The sequence below is a fragment of the Mesocricetus auratus genome, unplaced genomic scaffold (genome assembly GCF_017639785.1).
Source record: "Mesocricetus auratus isolate SY011 unplaced genomic scaffold, BCM_Maur_2.0 Super-Scaffold_100001, whole genome shotgun sequence".
Classification (NCBI taxonomy): Eukaryota; Metazoa; Chordata; class Mammalia; order Rodentia; family Cricetidae; genus Mesocricetus; species Mesocricetus auratus.
In genome coordinates, this window is record NW_024429187.1 from 15804618 (window position 1) to 15828964 (window position 24347).

At 46.7% G+C, this 24347-nt stretch overlaps 1 protein-coding gene across 4 annotated transcripts in view; it reads left to right on the forward strand.

Moving 5' to 3' along the window:
• The window catches only part of Ccdc91 (coiled-coil domain containing 91), a 167973-nt gene extending 143737 nt beyond the window's left edge, over positions 1 to 24236 (forward strand). For 3 of the 4 annotated variants that reach the window (XM_040743654.1, XM_040743657.1, XM_040743656.1), the window contains one exon: positions 23137 to 24236. In XM_040743654.1, the coding sequence (XP_040599588.1) occupies positions 23137 to 23247 (111 nt within the window). In that variant the 3' untranslated portion in view covers positions 23248 to 24236. Of the gene's footprint in view, positions 1 to 11080; positions 11192 to 23136 lie in introns of those variants that run through there. The other variant, XM_040743655.1, reaches the window with a different exon arrangement.
• The last annotated feature ends 111 nt before the right edge of the window (positions 24237 to 24347 follow it).

The window sequence follows — 24347 nt, forward strand, 5'->3', positions numbered from 1 at the left end:
TTGTATTGGTGACGCTATGGGAACTTTTGAGTACCTGGGTATTTTGTCTTCACAAAGAAAATAGCCAAAGTGAAAGCAGCGAAGAGCCAACTTTGAAAAGTCGGTGAAAATAGCCAAAGTGAAAGCAGCCATTGCTAACAACTCTTTTTATGTCACTTCTGAAAATTTTAGACTCTTAGTTCTGTATTTCCTTCTTCCTCTAAAATAATATATTTACTGTTTCAAGTTAACTTTAATGTATTATCTTGGGACTCAGAAGTTGTTTGGAAAGAAAAGGACACCCAGTGCTTATAAGCCAACTTAGAGGAAATGTTTTTCATTTTGTTTTGTTTTAGCAAATTCCTATTATTCCTGTCTCTTTCCAAAAAGACTAAATTGGGACAACTCATCTCCACTTCTTTCTTTGATCAAAGAACACATTTTCAGGATAAAAAATTTTCCTTTCCTTTCTTCAGCTCTTTTTTTAAAAAAACCCAAGATCAAGCTTAAGATTTTCAACTCAGGCACCTCAGAAGCCTTGTAGACCTTGGTTGCCACTGGCCTTAAACACCATTCTATAGAATAACCTGGAAGTTTTGACGAGTCTTTGCTGGAATAAGTCTCCTGCGGAGCTAGATCTTGCTCTGTGGGTCCTTCCCAACGCCCTGAAAGTTTGAAATGAACACTTCTCCACCCCACATTTCCCCTCATGCTTTTTTCTTTCAAAGGACTGAGAAACATGGATTGGTGGACTCAAAATGTTGAATTTCTCAAATTAACTTAAAAATTTTCTCCCATAATGTAAAATACAGGTTACCATAAGAGGTAATCGCTTTTTCTAAGTGTCTTAATAAGAATTTTCATGATTAATCAGAAAATAAATTAACGAAACAGTTTGAGCATTTGAAATGATTACATTCGGCCCAATCATATTTTTAAAAAATTGCTCTGCAAAACCTGTCCATCTCAGGCAAAGGGAAAACAGATCAGTTTTGTAAGTTTGGTGTGAAGTAGAGAAGCTGTTGGCTTTAGCATAGCACTCCAGACGTTTTCCATAGGTTCTATGAGTCCTCTACTAGTCAGTGGGCTTAATTACCCGTGTTTACACAACCAGAAGGAACTGCACTCGAGAAGGCCCAGGAAGTTTAGGCCAGATGTCCACCCCGAGACTTGACCGTGTGCTGCAGGTACACCGACTGGCAACCGTGCTGTATCCTGCTGAATTTTAATTGTGCCTTCAGACTCCTGCAGTGCCTGCAATTCTAAGACCAGGGGATGGGCCAAATCCACCCCCTCCTGCTTGTCTGTGAAGTCCCAGCCTCGCTTCGCCGAGCAGCAGCAGAGCAGAGCACCTGGCGTACGTTATGCCTTCGATCGGGTGTGAAGGGCTCCCAGTCAGCCCTTGGATACTCCTGTCCTCTCACCATCACAGAACCAAACGGCTGGCATTCCCTGGTGCTCAGGAGACATCTTTCCCCTGCCATATAAACCGCCAGACCAACTTTATAGCAAACAGTCAGGAGTGGGCTTTGCTCTGTATAAAGGAGGCCGCAGGGGAATAAATGCAATGGGAAGACCACATCCCAGACACTTCTTGAGGGAGGAAGAATGTGAGGTCTGTAAGGACCAATAAGCCCTGGGCTGGACTGAAGAGTTCGAGCCCATCCCGTCTGCTCAGACCGTTACCCGTGAGCGTGCCGTGAGGGAGGGAGTGTGAATGGCATCCAGCAACCTGCAGCCACTCAGAGCCCGGCGGTGATTCCTAAAAATAAAACCCCATCCAAACGTAATAAAAGATTATTATTTTTTCCTCTTAAGAACCAGAATTATGGCCTGTGTTTTCAAAATCATCTCCAGGAAAATAGCCTTCACTTGGGAGGATTCTTTTAATTTAGACTTTTAGAAGGGAGTAAGAAACAATTATCTTTGCTTCAAAGGTTTCAGGCCAAGACATTGTCAGAATTACTAAATTATAGCTGGGCCCTTTAAGGCCAGGCATGCTTCAGTCCTCTGAGTTTTTACTCATGTCTTAAGCTGTTTAAGGCAGCATTGAGCCCATGTGAACTTACTTTACTTCTGATAACGACGGTTACTGGCATGACATACAGTTACTGGCATGCATATGTCACGTCAGCACGTGGCCTCGTTTCTTGTCTGGCATATTAACACGTTGCTGTTCTAACTCCCCTTACAGTGTGGCATTCTACCAGGAGTGTGGAAGGCACGTTCCGTGACAGCTGTTGAGTATGTTGAGGGCTTTTCAGTTCTTGTTATAAACTGGTTCATTACACGAGTTAGGTAACGTTTCAGCACATGTCAGGTGGCCCTATAGAAAGTTGTTGGGAGTCAGCAGAATCAGCCAGCTCACGCTGACATGCTGAGTGGGCCCCATGAGCACCCTTCACAGTATGTGAAGCATAGAAAATTGTAGTTAGAAGAAAGCTTAGCAAAGCCAACAAGCCATGAGGGTTTAGAGGTCCTTGCAGAGCTTCAGTGTCAATACAAGTGGGCTCTAATGCTGACCACTGTCTTAAACTCTTCCTTGACGGTTTATGTTATAAAATGGACTTTAATCCTGAACCCCCCTCCCTCCATTTCACACCCCGTGACCTTCTTGATCGAAAGTGTCATTGCGTAAGAAGACTCTCGGGAATGTTCACGTCTGTCCACCTACCAGACCCTCACGTCAGGCTAGGTACCCTGTCATTGAAGGCTTACAATTTCGATGAGATTATTCTGGAATAGTCTAAGCAGGCGAGTCTTCTACTGGCAATGGCCAAGAGTCTTGTGTTATGAATAATGGGTCACCAAGAAGGAAATCCGAAGTTGAGTTTGGAACGATGGTGATGTCATCTGCCCAAGTCAGACACTGATCTGAGAAAGCAGCCGAGGAGAGAGTGTGTGGCTCTGCATCCCAGCCCCCAAGTCACACAGATAGAAAGTGGCGGTCTGATTCCTGAAGTCCGTGCTTCGACTTACGGCCAGCCCTCTCAGTGGGCAAGATGGAGATGAAAGAATGAAGCTGGACGGGGTGGTGCACACCTGTACGCCCAGCATGTTGGAGGTGGAGGCAGGGGGATCGGGAAGTGAAGGTCAACCTCAGATACACAGTAAGTTCCAGGCCAGCCTGAACTGCGTGGTCGGTACTGGGAATATAGGAAATATAAACTCTTTCAGGTGATCTTCTCTGTCTTTATGTCCTGAGCACAGAAAAAAAATGTATTGATGTTCCTAGCCTAGGATGAAATAGGAAAAAAAATGTATTGATGTTCCTAGCCTAGGATGAAATAGGAAAAAAAATGTATTGATGTTCCTAGCCCAGGATGAAAGATGCCTGATCTGTGAATACGTGAGGATTTATGATTTTAATAAGGCCAGCACAATGAAGGATTGAGGTTCCTTAATGAATAGCCCCTAAGTAAATGAACTGTGTGTGTGCATGTGTGTATTTTTTAATTAAGAATAGCTAGCAGAAAAATGAACCTGATAAAAGAAAATCATTGTAATCATCCAGCCAAAGTAATCTGAGTCTCATAAACCAAAACATCTTGTGAACTACAGCCAAAAAGTCTGTCAAGAATCTAGGAAATAACGGGATAAAAATCCGCTGTGTTAACTCATCCTGGGGCGGGGGGAGACACAAATGCGCTTCTGATCAGCCACGGTGGGCACTGATGACAGACCAGAGTCAGCTCACTGAAGTCCAGCATGTTTGACTGCAACACGCAGGTGACGGGTTTCGTACAGAAGCCTGGGTGATCCCACAGACAGCCGCATCACCACAGAGTTCCACCCTGTGGTGGATTGCAGCCTTGAGGAAGCTGCATCATGTATCTGAGCTTTAATCAGCCGCCTACCACGTATATTTCCCAGCTTCCCACAAGACCACGGGCAGCTGGGGAAGGAGTGAGAATCCAGATCCCATTCAAGATTGTCCTGGGTGACACTCACAGAGAGGCCTCAGTAGCTCCGTCACCTTAGATGTGATCCCCGCCATATTGTTCTGCTAGTTGCCATGGCCACTGGGCAAAGAACAAGGGTGGCACCTTGTTAGGACCCCCCCAGCAAGGGCAGTGCGTAACAATGTGTGCACGTCGATTTGCTTATTCCTGTAAGAGACCCAAGTTCCTATGCAGGCAGTGTTTTCCATTTCAAGTCAGAAACCCACGGACGGTAGCCCATTCCCTCCCAGCAGCAGTGGCCAAAGCCTTCGCTGACCTCTGCTTGCTAGTCACTGCCTGCAAGCCTTATCTCAGCCTCATATAAGGACTAAAGGGGAGTTCGCCCGTAAGCTTCCAATAGGCTTCACATTCCTCAGCCATTTCTCTCCACATGGGCCAATGCCAAACTCACTTCAAGTCATGCTTCCCTCAGGCATTGAGAGAAAGAAGAGCCCTACGTGCCAGGGCCTCGCTGGGTCTTGAAGTGTATCCAGACGTACAAGTTGTTATTTAAAATAAGGTTTTGTTTGGTTTGGTTGTAGCAAGTCAAGAAAACTGAGTCATGGTCCCAGTGTGCTCTGAAAGCCGTCCATGTTGTTAGAGTTTGAAGTTAAGCTGGCTCAGGGGCTGCTTTACAAATGAAAACTTAATTCTCCTTCATGGCACGGAGGTGAGCCCTGGTGTCATGTGATTTTCTCTAATGTTCTCGTGAGCCCTGGTGTCATGTGCTTTTCTCTGATGTTCTCGCTGTTAGATCTTTCCTACCAGTTAAGAGATGCTAAACTGCTGTCACAAGAGAGAGAGAGAGAGACTGAGCAGATTTCAGGCATTGGACTTTCACAAGAGTTTCCCACTGAATATCTAGAAATACAACAGCCGTTGTGACCATGGATGCCAGAGACTTGGCCGCTAGGAATTTGGTGTGAGGTTGAGGTGTGGCCACCACTCAGGTCAACACTCTTCACCTGAAACGGGTGCGCTTACAAAGACCCTTGCTCGCCGTTCTTTGCCGTAAGGAGGCCGGCGAACTGTTGGTTAGGTTCTGCTTTTAAAGCTGTTGGTTAGGTTCTGCTTTTAAAGTGTAACTCTGCAAGTTTTCATCATCTTATGTCCTTATTTTCAGTGGATAGGAAAAGACTTCTTGACTAAAAGACACTTGGTAATGCCTTAGTCTGTTTGATTTATCATGTTGTTATTTTTGATCGTGTGTATCTCTACAAACATTCCTTTGAAAAAGTAGCCAAAAAAATATAACAACAGTTGTAACTAATATTGTTTGGAAACATCCTGAGAATGCCCCGCTCTGAGGGAGGCGGGTGTTTCTCTTCTCCCTCAGAGACAGAGCCACCTTCCTGCTGCTCAGTCCTGAAGGAGGGCCAGCCTGTGGAGAGAGAAGGGAGACTGCTGTTCTCCTATCACCATATTATTTTTGAATGAAATCCATTGGATTGTGGGCGTATCGTAAGTCTGGCTTTGCCTTTGACTAAAATTTGAGGCTGCTTTTTGTTGTTTCTTAGGCAGAAAGTTCTAACAGGATAGTCACAGGGGTAACTCTGAAGCACTCATCGCTTGCTGGAGTCTCTTGTCCCGCCAGGTTCCATAGCCTCTTCGTTCCCCCAAATAAACACACAGAGACTTATATTAGTTATAAACTCTTGGCCGATGACTAGGACCTCTTACTGGCTAGGGCTTCTTACTGGCTAGCTCTCTCTCTCTTAATTATTAACCCATTTCTGTTCATCTAAGTATTCCCACATGGTCTTATCTTACTGGAGAAGGGTCTGGACCTGTTACTCCTTCCTCGGCTATGTAGTGTCTCTCCTGCCTGCCTTTCCCAGAATTCTCATCTCCTCGTCCCACCTAGCTTCCTGCCTCTATTGGCCAGTGTTTTATTCATCAGCCAATAAGAGAAACATATATACAGAAGGACATTCCCCATCACTCATCACCTTTGGGGCTGTGGTGTCCTGTGCAGCTCTCTCTGGCTGTGGGTGTTTCTCATTGCCGGATCCTCGTACTGGTGACTTCTTGTTTTCTTCCCCCATTAATGCCCCTTGTGAATTGCAAACCCTGTTTGACACCGTCATTCTGTGTACCCCAAAGCTAAATTACTTTCCAACACCCTCAGCAATAAAAGGGGTCCCCTGAAGATGTTGACCCCTCAATTCAACCCTCTAACATTGAAGCGTTAGAACCATGCTCCAGAAAACCCAAAAGAACCAAAGACAGCCTCTCTTGAACTTCTTCATGAGGGAACAGAGAGTATGGTTTCCTCAGCACCTATTTCTCTGCTTCTCACCTGCTGGTAGAAGGCTACAGTGTTGTACCCTGGGGTCTACTGCAACATTGTAAGCCCTGGTCTGAAGCATTGCAGGTAGAAGGCTACAGTGTTGTACCCTGGGGTTAAGATAAACAAGTTTTCTGAGAGAGGAGCCCTGGAGAGCTATGTGCTCCCTGATTACAGAATGCATGGAAAGCATTTGCCATCTTAACCCCGTGTGCAGGGTGCCAAGCTTTGGTATAGGACTCACATCCTGAGTCACTGTGTAGCCAGGAATCCCACTGTTCACTCCCATCCAGTACCCACCATATTCTCTGGAAATGACTGAAATCTTTGTGATGAGCCTTTCTGGGCTCAACATGCAGCAAACCACCATATAAACACCTCTCCCTCTAATGGCAGCTGGGTTCCTTCCTGACCAGGGGATCACAGCGGCTCTCCAGGTCCCCAGCTTTTGAGTTAGTTCAGAACTTCCAGAGGCAAGGCCAAGCTGAAGTTGTGTGCCTCATCTCTGTGATGCCACTACTGTGGATATTTCCCCTGGGTTGAGATAGGGTTGTGCCTTACACGGTAGAGTGCTGCCTAGCACAGATGAGCCTTGGCTCCTCACTCTAATTGATTTGGGACTAGAACTGAAGAAGGCATCACATGACTTTGTTGTATGACTCAGTCTTCCTGGACGCATCATAACTCAGCTGAATGCTTTCAGTGCCTGTTATCTGTATAGTCCTCGGATGAATTCCCCTAAGCCAGTCTGAGTTCTGTGACCACCTAGCCCTGCTGGTAGTCATGATCACTATTTCCTTCTGGCACCTACCTTTGGGTGCTTTTTCCAGTCTGCACCCCCCCAACAACATCCCATTTTGCACATTGAAAGCAGGGTGACCAAAAGTGTGCCCAACCCTCAGAAGGTAGGCAGGGCTCTGAGATTCCTTGTTGGTGGCAACTGCTGGCTTAGCCTCTTGCCTGGAATTGAGAATTGCCTTGTGTGGACTTTCCCTTTCTTTTTAAAGTCTTCTTGAGAAGTGGACACAACCTTTTTCTTTTGTATGAATTCTGCTCCTCTAAGGGTCTCCCCCAAGTTTTATCCAGCCCTGAAGTTAATGATTTGTTGCAGACTACCGGAAGTTTTGGGCTGCACACTTTATCCTTGTGTTTCCAATGTCACCTAGATAATTAGCCTTCCAGCCTTAGATACAGAGAGCCAGCCACAGGTCCCTCTTAATCTTCTGACGTGCTAGTGTCTGCTCACACAGATGCTGCCACCAGCTGGGTGAGCACACACAAGGATTATCAGAAGGACAATGAGCAGTCAGCCAAATGGAAGACTGGAAGCTAAAGTTAAGGCTAAATCCCCACGGGCAATACCAAAACCTACACCTTAGAATGAGCTAAAGGTGGCATTTCCTTTGCTACAGCTGTCACTTGGATAGCTAGGAATAGCCACTGCTCAGCTGAGTCTGCCACATCCCCCCCCAGGATGCTTCTGTTACCTTCTTAGAACAGGTGTGTCCGCAGAGACTTCGGTGCCCACTTCTGACTTAAGAGTCCTGCTCACGTGACCAGGTAGTGGCGCCTGCGGAGAAGAGCAGGCCAGATGACCAAGCCTGCTAAGTTTGATGTAGGGGAACTGAACTTCATGGGGCCGGGGAGTTCCTCAAACACAGGAAGGGTGTCAGAAATCGGAGCATTACAAACTGCCACCACATACTTGGGGAATTTCTTCAAGTCACCATGGTTACTGCAGAAATATTTCTAGTTTTTTTTTTTATCCTCTCAGTTAATCCTAAAACCGATCCTTTGAAGTTAAGCTGGGAGGTTGGGGGGGGGGGTCCATTCTCATTAAAACAGAGCTGAAGTGACTGCCAGGCATCTTAGCCAATGTTTGCCACTCGGCCACCAGGGTATAATTCTTTCCTAAGTAATCTGGAATGTTCTGTAGCCAACGCCTGCATGCGTAGCGCCCTCCAGAGGCTCCGTGGCACTTGCTAGATGCCGCTTTTGTTTGCAGGGACGTACAGGAAAGGCCGTTTGTGGCAGAGCTGGGTGTTTGCCTGTGTCTGCCACTCCGCTGTCGCCTGGCATCGACCCGCAGCCTCCACCCCTGCAATTTGGGGCTGTCTTGTGTGTAACCGTCACAACAGTCTTCCTCACCGAAGGGTCACTGGGATAAAGAGCTTGGCTAACTTGCCCTCCCGCAGAGTGCCCTGGGACAAATCCCAGCACGGTCCCTGGGGCCCCCTTACATCTCTGCTGTCTGTGTTCATGGCCCACTGTCGTCAGGGTGGGAGGGGGGTCTCTTTATGCTCTCTGCTGTATTGAATCCACTACCTAGGCTGAGGACGCAGCTCAGTGGCAGGGCGGTTGCTTAGCTTGCATAAGGTCAGCCGCCAGCCGGCCAGCAGACTGCCTGCCTTAGCACGGCCTCCGCCTTCTCCAGCACCTGCCCTCAGTGTGAAGCAGGCCAGAGATGGGAAACAAGGCTGCAAGAAGAGCCCGGACAGAGATGGCCAAGGTCCTGGTTGACGGTCAGTCCGTGTGTGTTTTTCCAGATGTTGTCTTTTAACAGAGGCTTGAAGAAAAATACTTTGGGATAGATCTTCCTTTCAGCCACTGAGTTGACGAAACGGTCCCAATGTCTGCCTGTCTGATGCCGTCAGTAAATAGTCTCTGCTAGGACACTTGGATCTCAGCCTCCTTGCTGTCTGTCAAGAACTTTCAGTGTCTGTTTTCTATGCGTCGGTGAGGCCTCTGGTTCTTCAGAGGGATGACATTGCTTAGCTTTTCCTTATCAGTTAGCATGCTGATTTAAGACTAAGTGTCTCTGCCTTTGTCCTCAGCATTTGTCCCATCTCCGTGGCTTGGTTTTCCTTTTTAATGTGTCATACGTTGACGGTGAAAATATAAATACCTTGTCTGGGCTGTAGCTGACCCACAGGACTGGTACATGCTCTCTTTCTGTTCTTAGCTGGGTTTATTGGTTGCTTTAGAATTCTGTCTTTAAAAAGAGAAAAAAAAGTTTTATATATATCTTCTTCATCGTATACTTTCATAGTAAACATTCCTTCTTGTTTGCTCTTACCAGGCAGAGTACAACATGACTTTCTCACTCCCCTTATACTTCCCCTTATACCTAGACTCCTACGTCAGCAGTCAAGAGGAAGGTGAAAGTAGCGTAAACATTCAGGAATCAAACACCCTTGAACGTAGACAAGCAAAGGTAGCTGGTGGAGCAGTCTCTAGTACTCAGTACCCAGGGCACATGTGCAAACGCTGTAAGCTGACTGTGTAGAGATGTCATAGCAAGTCCTGTGACTGAGCCCAAGGTCAAGGGGCGGACCTTCCGTGCTCCGGGAAGTCAGTGGGAAAGTCCCATCTCCCCCTGAAGTGTGGTGGGAAGGAAGAATGGCTGGCTAAGTAGCCAGACGATGACTGAATGTACTGGGAGAGCACGGTCTCCATCAGCCACCCCCTCCAGAGCAGTGCTCTTTACACAGCGACACCTGTCCTTTTCTCTTTGCATGCCACCGCCTGCGATTGTGTTAATGTCTTTGTGTTAATTCATCATCCAGTGAACATTTGCCGTCTGCACCAAGTTACCTGAACCAGGCATGCCGGGCTGCAATGTCTGGCCAAGCTCCGGCTTACATAGTACACCCAGAACTCAAAGCCAGGACCCAGGAAGAGACTCAGGGTAGAGCCACTAACTAAAGCTAAGGAGAGAGAGTACCCCCAGAAGTAATTAAATATATAGAGTTGCAAGTGTGGCTGTGTATGGTTGATCAAAATGGAAAATAGACCTGTTTGCAAAATAAGAAATGCCTGTCATGTAGCTTATTAAAAAGTGGTTGACATTAAACTTGCCCCAGGGAAGAATGAGCTAACACTTTTATGTAGGAAACAGGGAGTGCTTGTGCCTGCCCCTCACCCCCACACACTCCCCGTAGGAAGTAAGGGTAGTGGCTGTGTGTGTGTGTATGTGTGTGTATGATACCTTTGTGTGTATGTGTGCGTGTACTTGTGTGTGCCCGAGAAGCACATGAATGTATGTGTGTGTGTGTGTGTACATGTGTGCATGTGCCTGTGTGTGTCTGAGAAGCACCTGAGTGTATGTGTGTGTGTATGCATGTGTGTGTTTATGCATGTGCCTGTGTGTGCCCAAGAAGCATGTGAGTGTGTGTGTGTGTGTGTGTATGTGTGTCCTACCAAGGAGTGTACATTCTGCTGCCAAGCTTAACATGAATATATTCTAAATTTCTGCAGATTTTAAATCATGGGTTTAGAAAGCACCATGCTGAACTAGGGAATCCTTGGATTTTTTAAATTATTATTATAAATAAGGATGTGATACTAACATAGGATGTCCACGGTGTCATTCTGTAAACCAAAAAGTCTCCACTAGATGAGCTCTCTGCATGTTTCCATAGTATGATCGTTAATACCTGAAGTTCCCCACAACCCTGGTTTCCCCACTTCCCAAAGATGCAGATTTGCCCATTGATAGAAGACATGACCCTCCTAGAATCATCTGCCTCCCCATCACCGGGTGGTGAAATACTTCCTAAGACAGGGGACTTGCATTAAATAGTCATTAAAAACCTCTCTGCCGTCCATGAAACTAGTATTACTTTGTTTTCTTATGATACTTATCTGCTTCTGAACATTTTGTTCTCTGCATTTTCATTTCAACATTTTTTTTCTTTTTGCTTGCTTGTTTTTGAGACAAGGTCTCACATTTTAGCTTAGGCAACCATGGATTACGTTCTATAGCCCAAGCTGGTCTCTAGATCCAGAAGAGCCCTAGTTAAGACCTCAGGTGCTCCTGTAGCATGGTGACTTGAACCCTGGCCTTGTATTCTTTGACACTCCTTGTGCCCAGGTCTCCGCAGAGCAATCAGTGCCGACTGCTAACACCTTTGGACTACTGGAAGCTTCTGGAGGAGGATTGGACTCTGTTGTAGATTTTGCCGTGTGATGTGTATGGGAGCTAAAATCAGAAGCAAAGCAATGGTTGTTGTGAATGCAGAGAAGTCACTAAATCTGATTTAGTTCAGCGTTAATTAGATTAAACATCAGATGCTGAGACACAGCCATTCCGGGTCCTGGTTCTTTGCTTTCAATGTTAACAAACTGGACTCTAGCCCAACTCTAGGAAATGGAGATTTACTGAAAGACGGCGGAGTTGATTGGTATCTGTACACCAGACTTACGGGGAAACGAAGCAAGATGCCTTGGAAACTAGGGGCCACGGCAGCATTGATGATGGCCTCCCAGTGACCAGTAAGAAAGGACAAAGCTAGCTGCCGCCCCCTCCACTGCCCTTCATTTCTCCAGAGCCCCTAACCCATTTGGATTAGTTGGGAAAGACAAGCAGACTGGTAATTGCAGTCCACAGAGAAAGACAGAATGCCTCAAACGAAATTTGAGTTGCCACTGGAGAGGGGAAATCAACCCTGGAAGTGACAAGAAAACACGCTCGCCGGGCGGTGGTGGCGCACGCCTTTAATCCCAGCACTCGGGAGGCAGAGGCAGGAGGATCTCTGTGAATTCGAGGCCAGCCTGGTCTACAAGAGCTAGTTCCTATCCAAAGCCACAGAGAAACCCTGTCTCAAAAAAAAAAAGCCACCTTTAATTACTATAACATCTGAGCTTGTGTTGAAGACACATATCATTTTACTCCCCAGAAAGGATGGACAGATTTACGATCAAAGCCATTGTTTTTTAATTAAAATAAGCATAACCATGTCTGGGATGTAAGATAGAATCATCCCCTGGCCTTTATGGCTAAGACAGACAATTATTAACATGAAAGCAGTGCTTTGGATGCATACAGAAGTTCATAAAGAGAAGGAAGGGTGTAAACATCATGTCATGTATCTTCAAAAGCAGCATATAAGCGTGTTTTTAAGTTGGCGAGGGCAGGATGTAGATAAGATAAGAAGCCTAAAAGAGGGAAGGTTATGGTCATGTCGGGATCCTAGGCTTTGAAGAACTCTCAGAACACATCCATCAGCAGATCTGCCCTCTCTACAGACATGTACTCAGGCCTGTAGTCATGGTGACGAGTTAACGGCGGTGGCACCAGCCCTGTGTCTCATCTGGGAATTACATCCAGGTATCTCTTTAATAATTGTAAGCCATGCTTCATCCGGAACCAAGGCACTAGTCATCCACCCAGCGTTCAGCTCAAGTATTTCCACGGGCCCCTCCTGCTTTGTTGTGATTTGTAGAACTGCACCCAATGTATTCCTCATCAGGATCAAATTCAGAATTGGAAGCAATTCTGTCTGCAAACTAAATAGTTTTTTATTTTCATAATAAATTTGTTCATTTTCTACGTATGGCTTGGTTGCCTATAAAATACATAATGTTTTTTTCTTTTGAGTACTTCAAAACTCCGTGTGGGGGTCTGTCTAGTATCAAGTAATTTTAGTGGTTAGTCATCCTTAAAATCTCTGTCATTTGTAACCAGTCTTGATATCTTATTTGGTAAATGTATCTCTCGATATACTTCTTTTTATTACCTCAGGTTATCTTGAGATGTGTGTTGTTTAAAAGTATACGTTCAGAATGACTGGGTATTATAATGACCCTTAGTGTTAGCTGTGTTCCCTACTGCTTACTTGTGAGGAGTGATGAAACAGAGTACTGAGATGCAGGTTTGAGAATGCTGCCTTTCAGGGATACAATGATGATGATGATCTCTTTGTGGTCTTTGTCACGTAGGAGTATTTGGGGATATTTTCCTGATCAATTGTTTTTTTTCATAAATGTTTTCATATACTTTAAAATACTGATTTTCTGTGTAGCATGAGAGAGAGAGAGAGAGAGAGAGAGAGAGAGAGAGAGAGAGAGAGAGATCTTGTACTTACAGAGACCAAAAAGGGGGCCTTAGATCCTCTTGGAATTGGATTTGCAAGAGGCTGTAAGCCATCATGTGGGTGATGGGAAATGAACTCTAGTCCTCCAGAAGGGCAGCAAAAATTGTTGAACCATCTTTCCAGGTCCTTCATAGAATCATGTGTTTGGGGAGTGAAGTAGTCTTTTGCTGTGTTACTCATTCATTTTACAGAACTAAATGAGTTTTCTTTAACGAGGTAGCTAGCCACCTCTGTCCAGCGGCGGCAGCGTGAGGGCAGACTCTGCCGATTCCCGGAAGAGGACCCCGGTACGTTTTGCTTTGATTTTTGAGACGAGGTTTCACTCCGTAGCCTTTTGGCCTCAGATTCCCGCCAATCCCCCTGCTTCAGCCTCCCAGGTGCTGGGATCACAAGTGTGCAGCACCACAGTCTCAGAAGGGCGCCTTCCAATGCTCCCGCGTCTCTGTCTCGGAACAGGAAAGTGAACAGGAGGTGGGGTCTGGCCAGTGCTTCCCTAACCTTTTCACCTTCCGCCGAAAGCAGTTCATGAAGCGGGGTGCCGAGTCCACGGGGGCTTCACAGCTGTGCGGCCCACTGGCATTTTCAGTTCAGGAAGCCCTTTGAAATGATCGTGAGACAATGATTCCGAGTCCATCTCAAAAAAAACAAAAAACAAAAAACACAGAAATGCCAGCCAGCTGCCCCGTGGCTTCTGGGATGTAGCCCATCTATGACTCGGCACTTGTGATTTCATTTCCTCTGAGCACAGATGCAGAGACCGTTCCTAACAGTCTTGGGAGCCACACCCTTCCTCTGAGTAAGCCCCAAACGGTGTCTCAGCTTCAGGTCAGGACTCCTGGGAGAATGAGTGCCATATTGGTGCCTTTTAGACTAAACTATGAGCTGCTGAACTTGGTCACCGTGCCCCCTTTAATCCCAGGCCGAGGAAGCCTTAGCAGGTGCTCTCCTGGGTCAGCAGTGAGGCGTGATGGTGGCCTCCCTCCTCCGACATCATCCCTGCTTTGCTCCATTTCTTTTATACCTAACCCAACTGGGCAAGGCTGGACGCTTACTTTATTCTCCTCTAAATCCCTCCTACCACCCAAAGACTGTTATGTGTCTGTAAGGTCTGGATTCTTAAACATGGCCCTTCGCAAACAAACCTCTGTACGCTCTTTGAAGAAAGGAAGAGCCATGAATTGGGACTTTGTTAGAGCCTCTTACGCTAGATCTTCATAAGGGAGTTGATAGGACCTCCAGCCTCTCAGAGACCGTAAGATTAGACTGACAGCTTGCTGTGTTTATGCTGAGCAGATTTAGTATATAAATGGCTCTGTTGTGTGTTGTGTGTGACCTTTCCCAAAGACTTTAAATTGTGTCTTTCATTCAGAAGAACCCGGCAGTGTGTTGCCAGATCCATCTTAAGTCTGCATCCAGGCATAGTGACCCTGATGGAGTAAAAGGGCGGGTCTCTGAGAGAAGGCGTGTCATGGGATTTCTGTCTGGCAGTGGTCTGCAGGTGACTTGTCACATGCCCCTTGGATAGTTCACCCTTCCGTTCCCTGCACCACGTCATGCGTCTACATTAGGACACAGAAGAACAGAGCTGCCCTGTCTTTGCTGTGTCCCCTTAGTTAAGTGGGTCCTGAGAGAGTAAACTTGTACCCACAGACAGTGGTGATCTGAGGCTAGGCCTGGCTTCTCTCTCCTTTCCCAGAGGCGGTGTGCACTTCATTTTTCAGAAGGAATGATCCTGCCCCTTACTAGTCTTCTCTCCCAGTACCAATGTACTAGCGTGTTGGGAGAGCCTGGTTATATGCAAAGGTTAAATAGTTTGTCCAGATTCTGTTTGCATCCTTTTCACCTAGGAAATATAAAAGAGAAGTGTAAACTCTTATCTGAGAATTTGGTCTTGGGGAAGGGGCTGGTTTTGTTTTGTTTTGTTTTTGGAAATGCTCTTTATAACTTGTTTGGAATGCATAAGAACCGTACTAATAGGCCAGAGTTGCTTAGTTAACAAGAAAGAAAATGACAGAAATGGGAAGGAAGGGAAGGCCAGGTGTCAGAGCTTCTATGCCAGGCTCACCACAGGGTCATAAATTCTAACCTCCAGGCTGCCAGCTCTGCTTTGCAATGCCCAGCAGGCGTTAGAAGACAGAGAAGTATCCTGGCTTCCTTGGTCTCTGTCTAGCTCAGGCTCTCCGGAAACTCACCATCTGCTCCAGGCTGGCCTTGGTGATCTTCGTCCCTCAACCTGTCAAGTCCCAACATTGCAAGCATGTGACACCACACCCAGCTCCCCTCACGGACTCTCCCAGTGATCAGGATGACATTCTAACACTTGCTTGCTCAACCCCCAAATTTAAAATTTCCAGCTCAGCAAACCTCCAGTCTTACCCATTTACCATGCTGAGCCTGTTCCCGTGTTCTTGTTCATGATCTAAAGGCTGGGTCTTCAAGGCTGATGAAATGGCTCAGATTCTATGAACATGTGCTGCTCAGCCAGAAAGACTGGGGGTGTTCGGATCCCAGCACCCACATCCAGTGGCTCACAGGTGCCCTTAACTCCAGCCTCAAGGGACCAACATATAAGGAGTTCAGCATGCTTTTTTGGACCTGATGGGCAGGTTCTGGTTCTCTCTGTCTCTGTGTATCTCTCTCTCTCTCTCTCTCTCTCTCTCTCTCTCTCTCTCTCTCTCTCTCTCTCTCTCTCTCTCTCTCTCTCTCACACACACACACACACACACACACACTTGTGTACACTCCAGCAGACCCATGGATAAAAGTGGGCTCCTTTATCACGTCGCATCTGAATCTCCCCCAGCACGGACTGGAAACGGCAGCAAGGTAAGCACATCTGGGAATTTACAGCCCAGGGGAGCACAGAAGCCAAGCACAGTCTGAGAACTTGGAGTCCCGCTGGGTCTAGGTACTCTCTCTGGTCAGAGTCCTTGGGACTTGATGCTCTTCTGAATTCTCATCCTGTCTGCAGCATCTCTCTCTATCGTCCATGCTACAGAGTGCCAGTCGAGGCCCCAGCAAGTTTATCCTTTAAGGCAGGGTGAGGAAAAACACAAGAACAGAGCTAGGGCAGAGCAGGCGTCCCTAGTCTCGAGCTCCAGTGGCCTTCCCTTTCCTCCTGCTGCCCCTAGAAACCACGTGGTCCTGGCTGGTTTCTGTCGACTTGACACGAGCCAGAGTTACCCGGGAAAAGGAGCCTCGATTGAGAGAGGGCCCGCCTCCCTCCATCAGATTTCCCGTAGGGAATTCTGCTGGGCATTTTCTTCACTAATGATTGATGTGGGAAGACCCAGCTCGCCACTGGGGGTGCTGCCCCTGGGTTATATGAGAGAGAAGGCTGGGCAATGAGCCATGAGAAGCAAGCTAGTAGGCAACACTCCTCCGTGGCCTCTACTTCAGTCCCTGCGTCCAGGATCCTGCCCCGAGTCCCTGCCCTGTCTTCCCTTCGTGAGGAACCTCAAACTGTGAGCTGAAATAAACCCCGTGTCCTCCACAGGTTGCTTTTGGCCATGGTGTTTATTACAGCAGTAGAAGGCAAACCAGGACAAAGAGTGCCCCCCTCACAGATGTGTGCATTGTCCCTAGACTTACCCTGAAATCCTGTTGGTGAAGATGATGGAAGCCTTCTACCAAAGCTTGGCAAGTTTTACCATCAGCCTTTGCCTGAGCAGGTGCTGCCCCCTGTTTTTATATCTGCTTCTGCAGTATCGTCCAAATTTAGCTGGGAGTGAAAGCAAACCTCTACGTGTACTGGATGAAGGAGGCTAAGGTCCCCTCCATCGCCGGGTCTAGCTGAGAGGCGGCGGCGATTCCGAGAGGGACAACAGGAAAGGAACTTCTTCCCCTTAATGTCCTTGGGAGCACAAGGCTGTTTTAAATGTTCCGGGTGGTTGGTATAGTTGAGAGTGATGGGCTTTTCATGATCGCGTACACACTATAAAATTCCTGAAGATGAAGAATGTTTCAAAGGTGGGGATGGGAGGGCAGGAATCTGTTCACAGTAACTTCCATTCAAGTCACCGGTGCTTTAGTCAGATTGCACGGGTTCAGTTTGGGGCACTAAGTTATCAGAATTCCTAAACAAGTATGCACCCAGGCCGACCAGTCCCTTGACCAATGGCGGAAACCAGCTAGCAGAGGTCACCCAGGCTTAAGATGGCTGTGTGCTTGAAGGTGTGCTTAGCACCACGCGGTGCAGGGTGAGTCGGAACCCTGGAGCCGGGGCAGGAGGGAGTTCCACACCGTTTTTCTGTGTAGCCGCTGACATTTGCAGACTTTGTAAAACGGGGTTCTCCCCTACTGATTTTAATAAGCTGAGCGTTCTTTAAATGCGTCTACTGTGTTTTCAGGGACCCCTTTGTGTGTTAATTTCTCAAACCTATGGAATTCCCCGTGGAAGGAAGGTGATTGCATTGTTTAATAGCTGCATCTGCCAGGTTTTTTGGCACCTTGACAGGCTTCTGCACTTGGGTAATGCAACGTAAAGAACCCCTGTGTATTTATAGCGAAACAGACCCTGTGCCAAGGCCCCCAGTCATAACTGAAACTCTTATCTGAGAAGGCCGTGCCGTGTTGAGGTTGGAGGCTGGGGTGTCACACACACACCTGGTGTTAAGTCCCAGCTCTTCCACATTGGGCAAGTCATAACCCTTCTAAGCCTCAATTGCCCATGTATACAATTGCCAGGAGAATAAAAACTTGACTTAGGAGCAGGCTCACAAGATAGAGACACCCAGCTCCTCAGGCACTCCGGGAATCAGTGTCCAGCTCCTTGGGTCCTCAGGAGATACAAACATTATAGAGCCAGAAACACTCTGGGAAGCAGTAGTCAGCTCTCCTTCCTGTAAATCTTAAATCCATGGCCTTACTTTCTGGATGTGTCGGAATTGCCATTGGCAGAGCTCGAACTGTTGGAACCAGGCCTCTCCCTGAGATCCCCTGTGTCATCAGGAGCCATGTTCTGGACACCAGGAGTACTACCTGCCAACTCCATGACGACTTCAGGGCCCTCCTTCCCGGCAAAGCATTGCCACTGAGCCTGTGGAGTTGGGCATGACGGTGTGCCTGGTGTGCATGAAGATTCTAGAGCTGGGTGCTCATGTTCCCCGGGGGCTCTGTGGCAGTCTGAGATAAAAGGGCAGACTGCTCAGATGTAAAGAACTTGATTGAGACGGTTCGAGAGCAGAGACGTTTTCACCCTGAGACATCTTAAAACAAAGCAGCAGCCCTTCAGTTGTGGCCAGCGCAGTTTAGACTCTCTGTACCCACTTACCCGACTTTTGTTTACTCTCTGTGAGCATCTGCAGTCCATCTGGAGCACAACTTCTTTTTTGCGGTGACTCCCGGGATGCATTGGAGACATAAACCCCAAGCTGGGTGTCACCGGGGAGTGTGCTGTGGACTTGTGACTGCTCCAATGAAGAGTCCAGACCCACACTCTGAAGTTCAGGATGAAGGCAGCTGGCACAGCCTCAGGTCAAACCACTGCCCAGACTGTTGACTCTTGCAGAGTCTGGCTTATTCTAAACACGTATTCTTATGGGACACTCACTTCCCTGGTTGATCCAAAGTCTGTATCAACATGATTTACGGCAGAGTCACAGATCCATTCCCAGCTCTGCGTCTGACCTTCAGCTTTCTGTGCAGCGTGAACTCTCACGTCAGACTTACTTACCTAAAAACAGAGGGAAACCCTTTACTAGAGAAACTCCTTACAGCAGACATGCCCATCGTGACATGGTACCAGGGAGCCTCTGTGACACAACCAGTCAGGTTATAGACAAAGCTCGAAGGTTTTCAACTCTGGTGAGGATTGACAAGGGAGAGGAAAAGTGGCCGTATTCACAGTGCGGACCACACTGAAGAATTCCGTGTCTTCTTGTCTGTCAGCCCTTTGTGGATGGCTAAGAAAAAGTCCAGGACCTTATGGCTATGTGTGAGTGCATGTGCGAGTGTATGTGTGCATTCATGCATGTATGTCTGTATATGTGCGTGTGTGCATTCATGCATGTGTGTGTATGTGCGTGTGTGTGCATTCATGCATGCGTGTATGTGCATGCATGTGAGTGCAAGTGTGTGTGTGCATGAGCGAGCGTGTGCACATGCACATGCGGCATCTGGAAGTTGGTCATGATCTTAAGTCAGGATGGATAATTGTGTCATCATCCAGAGGTCTTCAGTGGTTTCTGGGCTTGGAGCAGGTTCCTCTGCAGTGAGCCTCTGAAGAACCGATCTCATCAAAAACAAAGACAGAAGACTCACCTTGATATACAATAACCACACTCAGATGGATTTCAATGTCCTCACCTTGATATACAGCAGCCAAACTCAGATGTGTTTAAATGTCCTTTTTAAAGTGGGGAGGACTATGGATAATGCAATCGTAACTACTCAGCATCCGTCTTCCGTACTGTGGTGTGGAAAAGTTAGATTTAGCAGTTAAGCCTCACCATTAAAATTCTGTAACTGTGTAATCCCAGGAGCAGTCAACCACTGTTCTCTATTTGCAATTTGTTTGTTTAGGGTCTAAAAGAACTCTTTCAGAAGAAATAAGACTGAAGGATATTTTTCAAAATTTGCTTTGTGCATACATGGATTATAAAGTTTAAAAAGCCAGGGAACTGTTGCCTGTACTATAAGCATTCAGAGACTTCTTATCCTGATTAGATTTTACTCAACTTGGCACAAGCTAGAGGCATTTGGGAAAGGGGGCTCACAGTTGAGAAAATGCCCACATCAGACTGGCAAACCTTTGTGACATTTTCCTGCTCAATGATTGTGGGAGGGCCCAGCCCACCGGGTGCAGTGTCCCAGGCAGGTGACCCTGGATGGTCTAAGAGCAAACCATGAGGAGCAGACCAGCGAGCAAGGCTCCTCTGTGGCTTCTGCTTCGGTTTCTGCCTCAAGGTTCCTGACTTTGAGTTCCTGCTCTGACTTTCCTGATGATGGACATGACCTGAAAGTGTAAGATGAAATAAACCCTTTCCTCCCCCAGTTGTTTTTGGTCAGGGTGTGGTTTTTTTGTTTGTTTGTTTTTTTAGAGCAATAGAAATAAACCCGAACTAAGACACTCCTCAATGTTCATTATACCCCAAGACTAAGTAATAATACTTAAAAGGGACATTTTATGAAGTACCCAGGAATAAACCTAACCAAGAAAGTGGAAAAAACCTCTACAATAAAAAGTAAAAGGCAGTTGAAAAAAATTGAAGATACTAAGCCATGGAAATGCCTTCCATGCTCCTGGATTGGAAGAATTAATATCATAAAATAACATATTACCAAAAGTAATGCATGTATTCAGTGAAATCCCTCTCAAATCCCCAGTAACATTATTTACCAAGCTAGGAAGAAAATCTTAGTATTTGTATGGAAACAAACTATCATGAATAGTAAAACGAGTACTAAGAATACTGCCAGGTAATACCCACAGTACATGACTTCAAGCTATAATACAGACTCCTAGTGACAAGGACAGCAAGGCACATAGACTAACGGAGCACGGGATCGAGAAATAAACCCGGTCTGGAAATTATTATACAAGGCAAAGTAACCCTGATTGAGAAAGGGAAGTGCCACGTGTTCTCTGTCATGTCCCCATCCCAACAGTCAACGCTCAAATATGTGTGTCTTTGGGACTGGGGGGGGGGGTAGGCAGTAAAGGCGGAACAGGGACCACCAACCTAACTGGGAGAAGTTGTGCAGATAGGAGGGGGTGATGAAACACATGTGCTATGATCGTGGGGGTTATTGAGGGTGAACGGTCACAGGAGGATGAACAATTATCTTTGAAAATGCCAAGGTGAAACCTATGAATTTGTATGCCAGCACCAAAGCAATGAAAAAATGTAACAGTATCTCTTTAAAATTTCCATTTCCCAAACTCAGCAGAAAGCCCTTTGTAAAACACAGAATACATTACTGCACAAAGCTGCATAGGACGCAGGAAGAAAAACCAGTGATGCAGAGGTCCCCATAGGGGACACAGGATGACAAGCCGCTGTGACACAGAGGTCCCCATAGGGGACATAGGAAGAGAGGCTACAGCGACAAAAAGGACCTCCCCACCTGAGCTAACTGTCTAAGGCTGTTCATTCAATTTACAACAGACTGAGGCTTAAAGCAAGCCCAAAGCTAAGATGTCAGAGCCAGGCTCTCCTGGAAGGCATCTTTGCTTCTGGTGCGGGTCCTTGTCATCTGTCTTCTCCAGCCTTCGCCCGCCACTCTGGAAAGCAATTTAATTTCCACCTCTTGCTACCTGAGTAATTGGCTTCTATGGCCACATACTGAATCTGTACAGGATAGTTGTGAACGTCTTCTAATCTGGGTGGTGTACACTTGAACTTTATATGTTCTCATTGCTTCGAGGACAACTAAACACTGAGTGTGTGTGTGTGTGTGTGTGTGTGTGTGTGTGTGTGTGTGTGTGTGTACACGGGCACATCCCCTGCACATACTAAAATGTCTTTTAAGCATCCCAGTTTCTAGATGAGGTATTGCTTCAAGGACAACTAAACACTGTGTGTGTGTGTGTGTGTGTGTGTGTGTGTGTGTGTGTGTGTGTGTGTGTACACGGGCACATCCCCTGCACATATTAAAATGTCTTTTAAGCATCCCAATTTCTGGATGAGGTTTGGCCCTCCTGTTGCTCTTGGAATTTAGGCTGCACCAGCCATTTCCCAGTAGATGCCTTGGCCCTTTTGGGGCTTCTGTACAGTTCAGTTCAGTCATCCTCAGGGAACTTGACAAGTGTCTAACATTTCCAGCCTCATTTCTCGGAGCTGAGGATACAGTGTGTTGCGAGGCAGACCATGCCTCCTCTCTCCCAGAATTCTGTTATGACTCTGTGAGTAGGAGGAGCGTTTGTTTGTCTTTATAACTATCCAAAGGCGTCATGTGACAAAGGAAGAGGGAAAAGGTTGAGAGGAAAGATGAGCCAGAACTATGTTGTACACGTACGGAGGGAGACTTTCCCACCCATTCTCCTACACAACTGTTTTGCTAAATGACACTCTTTTTCGGCTGACTCTTGGATACTTTGAAAGTTTTGTCTTCCAGTTTTTAGTCACCCTGAATTTCAGTGAAATATTAAGTGTGTTTTAACAGAGAACTCTCACTTGGATTTAAGGGTGCTTATAAAAAGGATATGGCAGGTTTATGTTATAAAACAGAACCCCCACAGTGCTCTTGAAGGCTCCCATTGTATAAGCTGTAGGCACTGGCTTCTCACTGCTAGCGTATTTCTTTCTGCAACATTATCTTCATCATCTAGAAAGTTCTCACACGGATAGATACTCTTTGCTGAACCTGGTTTTGATCACTGCATTAGTTTACTGCCAATCTGCTGAAATAACCCTAATTTAAAAATCTCTTAAAAGGAGAAGTAGGCCTTAAAGATTGATTTTTATTATTATTTATGCATGTGTTTGTGTCCGTGTGTTACAGACATGTGCCATGCGGGCACTCTCAGAGTCCAGTGAGGGCATCAGGTCCCCTGGAGCTGGGGTTACAGGCAGTTATGAGCCTCCCTATGTGGGTACCGGGGACCAAACTCTAGTCCTCTGCAAAAGCAGTGCTGGCTCTTGACCCTAACTGATGAGCTGTCTCTCCAACCCCTCCCCTCCATTTTTTTTTTTAGCACAGTCCTCTCCACTCCACAACACTTGGCTAAATTGAAGGTGTCAAGTCACCTCACTCAGCGTTCTTCCTGGATCCAAGTGTGATGTAATTGATTTTCTTTATGTCCTGTGCATCTGTGGGTGTTGATAGGATCTTTTGAGGGTATTTGATCTATTTTTTTTAAACCAGCATGCCTGTTCTCATATATTATAAAATCACTCTGAGAGTCTACATACAACTTCTCCAGTTACCTGTAGGCCACAGTCACTCTCCAAGCCCGGATAACAGGCCAGCAGCAGTGACTGCACAGGAAAGATGATCAGGATGCCTCTCGTACAGAAAGCCCCTCCTGGTAGGTCTCACTGGCATCACTAACTTTCTCCCAACTGAAGTTTTTCTCTCTCTCTCTCCCCTCCTCTTCCTAAACAATCAACAGCTCGATCAAGTCACCCGCCAACGGAGCCTGACCAGCCTGGAACTGTTCCTGTCCTGCGCCCAGAAGCAATTGAGTGCTCTCATAGCTACAGAGCCTGTTGACATTGAATAGAGAGAGACACGCTGCCCAACCTGTCCCCGCCATTAAGCCTGCCTACTCTGAAGCTGTTCCTCTCCTGTGCCCAGAAGCAGCCGAGTGTTCTAAGGGCCACGGAGCCTGGTGGTGTCGAATAAAGGGAACATGACAGGCTACCTCGCCCTGGCCGTTGTGTCAATCAATCACTAGACTTCTGAAGGATGCCATGACTTAGAAAGATGCTTTTGTTTTTTGTTTCAACTTGGAGAGTTGGTTTCCAGGTCAAGGATGAGCCCACGCAGTATCTAGAAGAACCACCGCTGGATCTTAACTTACTCTCTGTTATTCTATCGCAAGTAGCAATGGAAGAATATATGTGACCCAAAGCCATGAAAAAGTGGTATGCTATCCACAGCTCATGGGGTAAACAGTACAGCTCCAGGTGGCCTAGTGACACTATTTGGTAAAGGATTACCTTTTGAGTGCCTCGTTGTGATCTGTGGGACGACACCACTGTGTAACCACATATTTATTTGTTCCCGAGAAGTAGAGTGGATAGAAACACTGACACGGCCATTGTTGTGACTAGCCTGGCCGCTTCTCTAAAGGTCAGTCTGCGTGTTTTCATTACTTTATAAAGAATAAACGACACTAGCTGACCAGGCTTCGAGCCGATGCCCCCCATCTAACCTCGGGTGCGTGGCACGGTCTTGCCTCCTGCCCTTCTTCAGAGGCTCTGCCAATCATTTTTCATAATCTAATCTGTAGAAAGAACATAACTTGGATTCCCAGACATCTGTGGGGATTTAACCAAGTTTTAGACATATGGGATCATCGGGATGTTGATCCATGAGCAGTGTACTCCAGTAGGAAATCACGAGCAGTTTCACCGTCAGAACTGACAACAGCGCACCTACGCGTGTACCTATGCAGCTGCCATGTCTCTCTTCTTGAATTGCTTCTGCTTTCAGGGGCCTTGTACTTCTCTGGGATTTCTCAGTATAATAAACTTGGTTGCCATGTTATCTGTTTCTCCTGAGTGTTTCTTCCTCCTCCCCCACCCCTACCCCCACCCATCTTGAGTCAGGGTCTCGCTGTGAAGCCCTGCTTTTTAAAGTCAGAGAGATCCACCTGCC